Source organism: Rhipicephalus sanguineus, unplaced genomic scaffold, assembly GCF_013339695.2.
Source record: "Rhipicephalus sanguineus isolate Rsan-2018 unplaced genomic scaffold, BIME_Rsan_1.4 Seq5635, whole genome shotgun sequence".
Classification (NCBI taxonomy): domain Eukaryota; kingdom Metazoa; phylum Arthropoda; class Arachnida; order Ixodida; family Ixodidae; genus Rhipicephalus; species Rhipicephalus sanguineus.
This window is the reverse complement of record NW_023615521.1, coordinates 1-6331: the sequence shown is the minus strand read 5'-3', so window position 1 is coordinate 6331 and position 6331 is coordinate 1. Positions and strand designations below refer to the sequence as shown.

General features: G+C 52.6%; 1 protein-coding gene across 1 annotated transcript; it reads right to left on the bottom strand.

Moving 5' to 3' along the window:
• Nucleotides 1-280: 280 nt before the first annotated feature.
• Nucleotides 281-1920, bottom strand: LOC119377755 (gonadotropin-releasing hormone receptor). Its single transcript, XM_037647095.2, has one exon. The coding sequence runs from the start codon at nucleotides 1627-1629 to the stop codon at nucleotides 511-513; it is 1119 nt and encodes a 372-aa protein (XP_037503023.1). The 5' UTR covers nucleotides 1630-1920; the 3' UTR covers nucleotides 281-510.
• Nucleotides 1921-6331: the final 4411 nt, after the last annotated feature.

The window sequence follows — 6331 nt, the reverse complement described above, 5'->3', positions numbered from 1 at the left end:
GACGTCACGCACCCCTCGCACGCTTCCCTCGCAGGTGCGCGCGTGCTTCACACTCTCCCTCACCCGCCGGAGCGCCGCAGCTGCTGGCTGCCTCCCGTGTCAGCGTTTGAAACAAACGTTTACACCAGTAAACGCTACAGCGAGTTTCGCTTAAAACGAATCTTCCAGCGCTCAACGCAGCACCCGCGTTAGCGCCGTTCAACCCGTGACGCCACCCGTGCGCAACGCTGCTGCTTCGCATACCATGAGCGTTCCATTCGGGGAGATGGTCCAATTTTTTTGTACCGTTGTGCTTAGACACAACGGGTGCCAAGTCGGATATTTATCCGGGCTATCCCACGTCGGCCGATCATGCAGTTTGGTTAACGGCCAGCCTTAAACGTTTTTTTAATTATGTAAGCGGTTAGCTTACACCCCCTTTAATATCACCATGACAACTGTTGTTTTCGTCTTTATCATCGCCAGCCGATCCTACGTTCACTCGAGCAGGCTCCTTCCCAATAACTTCGATTAAACTTTCTCTCCCGCCTTGTCCTGCATTTCACAGTTTTCAAGATCCTGGGCAAGAGGCAGCTCTGCTGTCGCCAGTGCTCCCTTATTATCGGGTACCTTGAGCGTTGTCCACTGCGTCCTAAACGAGACGGTGCTTCGCTTCGAAGCCGAGGAGCGCGTCAGGCGACGCCAGACGCCGCGCACGCGCGCTCCGCACACGGTCGAGCCCGAGCCTCCGTTGAACGCGAGGTAGATGTACGGGTTGACGGCGCTGTTGGAAGCCGAGATGACGCCGAACACCGCGACCGCGTGTGGTCCGAGCGATACGTGGGGCCAGAAGGCCAACAGCATCTCCTGCACCATGTACGGAAGATTGGTCACCAAGAACGCCAAGGATATAACTGCCGCCATCTTCAGTGTTCGGACGCGCACTTTCGGCAGCGTGCTGCGGTCCGGATTGCGGCCTGGGGAGTTTACGACGCGCCGTGCTCGCAATGACTGCGGCGTGGCGACGGCAGCGAGCTTCCACAAGCGGAGCAGTACGCTCGCGTAAAGCCCGACCAGCGCCACGAGCGGGAGGACAAACACGAGAGCGAAGATGAAGGCCATGTAGATTTGTCGCACAGCGGGGTAGTCGCGATACACGTAAAAGACCGAGGAGCAGTAATTTTTCTCCCGAACTGCTACGAGACGGAAAGCGAACAGGTTTGGCACGGATGATACTAAAGAGAGCAGCCAGCAGGTTGCGGCCACCAGCCGAGGCTTGGGTGCCGGTGTCAGTGGACTGCAGATGGCGAAATGGCGATCGACGGCGATGCCCACCAGCATGTACGTGGACGAGACGAGCGCGTACGTCTGCAGCACCTTGAACACGCGGCAAGGTATGTCACCGGCGACCCACACGCGTCCCACGATCTCCCAGAGCAGCTGCGTGTTCATTGTGACCAGAGTGACCAAGAGGTCGGCAAGGGCCAAGTTGAGAAACAGGACTTGCGTCTTGAGCAGTCGCTGGCGTCGGGACGTCAGAAGCCGGTAGCAGACGAACGAGTTACCGACGAGAGACAGGACGAGCATGGTGCCAATGACGGCGATTCTCAGGGTGCTCGCATACTGAGGCCCTAACACGGCGTCTTCCATCGTATCATTTTCCGGCGTCGTGTCATTATCCTTCTCGACAGCCGAGGACGAAGCGATATCGAATATTCCGGCGGAAACAGCACCGTCGCTGAGCCAGCGTTTGTCTCTTTCTATCCTTCGTAGAAGTTGGTCTCCGAGACAATGGGGCACGTTGCCTCGGAGTCGAGCTCCCGCAAGGTCGAGAGCCGCCGTTGTGGATATGATCGTATAAGCCCCTCTGTAGCCTTCAAGTAGAGGTCCGAGTGTTGTCCTTAAGTATGCTTGGTGATCGCTCTCGAGCAGAATCTGTTGTTTCGAGCAAATGTAAGCGCTCTGCGCTAAAACTACAAAGAACATCACGGGTGTCGTGGCTCGTTTCCATCGGTACCACATATTTGAAGAAAATTGTCGTGGCCTCTCAGTAGAAGTAAGCTTCTTCGTTATTTCTCGATCTGGATAAGTTAGAACCTGCAATAAACAAAACAGACATGTCAGAGTCTATCGAGCTCAACATGGTAATGATTCACACCATGTTCTTTTAATAATGTATGCTACGTTTTATACAATGCAAAACGGGGAACATCTTTAATCAGATACTATTTCTGAGTATTTTCTAGTATTCCAATGTAATCTCTCATCTTAACGTTCCCAACTGTCACAAATTAGCGTGTTATAAAGCGCGCGCGCAGCCGCTTTCAAGCAGCTGCGTGACAGAACGGCGCGTCCGCGCGCCCAAGAAGCGCGAAAGACGAAAAAACAAGCATCAAAAGACGCCGGCGCGCCGCATTCTCCTCACCCACTCGAGCCAGACGTAGTCAACACGATCGAACGCCCGGCAAAGCCTGGATCTTTCTAGAAGGAAAGGGTGACGCATCCGCGAGCGATGCCGCCGCGATTCGAACCTACGAGAAAGCTCTCGCCCTTTCTCTGGCCTCAGCTGTACCGCACGCCGAAGAAATCTACCGACGCTTCTAGAAACCGGGGAAGAAGGGATAAAAGCGTGCAAACGACGAGTAGTGCAGTCAGTGAGGGAGCCAGTCGGTCAGTGAAGGGAGTCGGCAGGTCAGTGAAGGAGTGGCCCGGTGATGGTGAAGTTATGTTACGTGTGGCTCCGTTAGCCAAAGAAGACGTGTTTATGATGGTGTGCGGTCAGTCGATCGTCGATTTGGAAGTATCCGATGACGACACCGTGTGAGCCGTGACAAGTCACGACGACGGTTGAGCTACGACGATCAACGCTGGAGCTGGCGTGAGTGTTTCCTTGAAGAGAAGCATTTGATTACCGTCCAAGTATTGCGGACTGGATACGCCATCGTATATTCAGGACTTTAACGGTCATTGAATAGTTGTAATGCATGCGATTGCATTTGTAGCGTGTGATCTGTTTGTTTAGCTCCCGTTGTGTAAACACCATCTGAGTTATATTGTGCAGCTGTAACTGGTACCAGCCGAGTGTGCACGTGTTTGTGTTATTTGTATTGCCTTAACTGAGAATATATTTCGTTTCGTTTGTGTTATCGACTCTCGGCTCTGACTCGGTCTTTGGACCACAACCGGCGTTCGCTGGCGCACCAAAGGACCAACTCTAAATTGTCCACGCTTTCGTGGTGCGTTTTCGGAGGGCCGTGACGCCAGCCCTTAGAATCCGCCCGGCGATTGCCAACCCGATTAACGGGATCAGTGACAATTATTCTGGCGTCCGCGACACAGGACGTTTTTGGTGCAAAGTGTGTCCAAAGTAGGGAGAAAGAGCCTTGAGACGTTGATAGTGCTTGCGAACGATGTTTGTGTGTTTCACCGCGTTCTCGCTAACCTGTGTGCAGAGAGTGTTTGGTATTCGAAGTTAGGCAGATATTTTGTGCACGCGTCTAGGTTTTGTTGACGGGCATCATGGATCTTGAGAAGTTAGTTGCCCTTGGTGAGAAGATGGGTTTGTCTGGGGCCGAACTACGGAAGTGGGTCAGCCAAAAAGGAAAAAGAAGAAAAAGAAAGAATTAAGGAAGAAAAAGCAGCAGAGCTCGAAAAGGAGAGGTTGGCGGTTGAGAGAGCTAATAAAGAGAGAGAAGCAGAGCTTGAAAGAGAGAGGTTGGCGGCTGAGAGGGCCACCAAAGAGAGAGAAGCAGAACTAGAGAAAGAGAGGCTGGCAGCTGAGAGGGAGAAAGAAGAGCGAGAGGCTAAAGAGCGACAGCTGAAGGAAGAAAGAGAGCTGGAGAGAGAGAGGCTAGCAGCTGAGAGGGAGAGAGAAGAAAGAGAGGCGCAGATGGCTGAGAGAGAAAGGCAACGGCAGCACGAATTGGAACTCGAACGGCTCCGTTTACAGCAGCGCATAGAGACTCCCGTCCAGGCTAGAGTGGAGAGCAGCGAAAGGGAAGATCATAGCTTCCGATTGAACCCAAGCAAACTGCTTGTGGCGTTTGATGAGAGGAAAGATGACCTTGATGCATACCTGCACAGGTTTGAGACAATAGCTAGAAGCCAAAATTGGCCGGAGCAGCAGTGGGCAACGGCTTTGAGCACTTGCTTGAGTGGCGAAGCGCTCAGTGTGTACGGTAGGCTGACACCTACCGATTCAGCTAATTACGGAAGAGTAAAAGCTGCTTTGCTGAAGCGATTTCGATTCACCGTGGAAGGCTTCCGTGATCGGTTCCGTACGGGAAAGCCAGCTGATGGCGAGACGGCAACACAGTATGCCGCGCGGCTCAGCCATTATTTTGACAGGTGGATCGAACTTTCAGAGACGGCACAGGAGTACGGTGAGCTTAGAGAGCTTCTAATCAGAGAGCAATTTCTCACCAGTTGCCACCCGAGCCTGTCGCTGTATCTGAAAGAGAGGAAAGCTAAATCGCTTGACGACATGCTTGAGTTGGCCCATCAATTCTTGGAAGCGCAAGGTGGCACGAATCTAGCCAAAGTAAAAAAGGAAGTTCACGAGGAGTCGAAGAAATCGGCACCTGAAGAAAACAAGCGTGCACCAGAGAGTGTTCCGCGATGCTTTCTGTGTAACCGCGTGGGTCATCGCGCTAACAGCTGTCGGACCAACTTCTCACGCCCCAGTGTGATGAAGTGTTTTAAATGTGGACAGACTGGGCACAAAGCAGACGCATGTCGAATCGATGCAAGTAAGGCCCACCAAGCAGCTTGTGCGTATGCCCCGCCAAAAGAGGAAGCAGAGGCGATCAAAGATGAATTGGCCGAACTGAAAAGCGGGAAGAAGATGCATTTCATTGGTGCTGCGATGACAACAGACACAACGAAAGGGATGCCGACAGTGAAGGAGAAGGTTGGTGGAAAGGAAGTCGCGGTATTAAGAGATAGTGGGTGCACCACTGTGATCGTACGAAAGAAATTGGTCCGAGAGGGTGACTTCACAGGCAATTTCACCCCGGTTCGCTTGCTTGATAGTTCCATTCGAGTGCTTCCCGAAGCCAAGATTGAGGTGGAGACCCCTTACTTCAGCGGGAGAGTTACTGCCCTGTGCATGGATAACCCCCTGTTCGACCTAATCGTGGGAAACGTCGACGGAGCTCGAGGGCCATACGATCCTGAGCGTTTGGGAGAAGCCCCGAAGATGGAGCCCTCGTCAGTTCAGGAACCGCGACAACAGGTAACCGCGGAAGGGAATCCCATGAAGGATGTTGCCCGAACTCCAATTGAAGCCGAGGTGTCAACGAATGGCAACAATGAGGCACCAACGGTCGCTGTACCGCCTGTGCAAACGCGCCGAGTAGGTGATGTTGCCACCAAGCGGCCACCACCACCCGTTAGTGGAATGATGACGAAGGTGGTCGCCCAGGCAAAACACCACGACACGCAAAAGTTGGCGAAGCACCGCGGACGTTCGAACGAACGCGACCACGCCCTGCCGGTGTCGAATGTGTCGACGGCAACAGAGACGCCCTCTCCGGTACCGTCAAATGGAACGGCTCGCAAGAAGAAGAGGAGGAACAAATTGAGAGCGAGCGAGCACCGAAAGAAGGGGCGCAAGCGCGGCACGATTTAAACAGTACAGGGTGTTGGAGTTGAAAGTGTTTTTAGTGTTTGAGTTTTGAATGTGTTGTATTATACCCTGTGTCGAGTGTGTATGGCTAGTGAGCCGAAGTGTTACTTGCGTTATGTGTACAATGCTATTGATATAACTGTATAAGCGTTGTAAATGAAGAGCTTTGTTTTGTGCGTTCGCATTGTTTTATACGAAATGTATGATGGCGTCTTGTACTTATGTACTTGAGTTTATCTTTTGTATGTCGTGACATTGAAATGCCCTGTGAATTATATTAGGAGCTCTATTGCGAATGTGACGCGCATTGTGTGTGGACTGAGTCGTGGACTCTGTATGTGGGACATTTTTGGTTATGTGTATGTGCGCGCTAATTTGTGTTGTTTGAATATTATGTGATAATATTCTTGAAGTGGGGGGCAGTGTCACAAATTAGCGTGTTATAAAGCGCGCGCGCAGCCGCTTTCAAGCAGCTGCGTGACAGAACGGCGCGTCCGCGCGCCCAAGAAGCGCGAAAGACGAAAAAACAAGCATCAAAAGACGCCGGCGCGCCGCATTCTCCTCACCCACTCGAGCCAGACGCAGTCAACACGATCGAACGCCCGGCAAAGCCTGGATCTTTCTAGAAGGAAAGGGTGACGCATCCGCGAGCGATGCCGCCGCGATTCGAACCTACGAGAAAGCTCTCGCCCTTTCTTGGCCTCTCGCTGTACGCACGCCGAAGAA

What these genes read in the sequence shown, in the direction of transcription:
- LOC119377755 (XM_037647095.2), bottom strand. Translation starts at nt 1,629, where the DNA reads ATGGAAGACGCCGTGTTAGGGCCTCAGTATGCGAGCACCCTGAGAATC.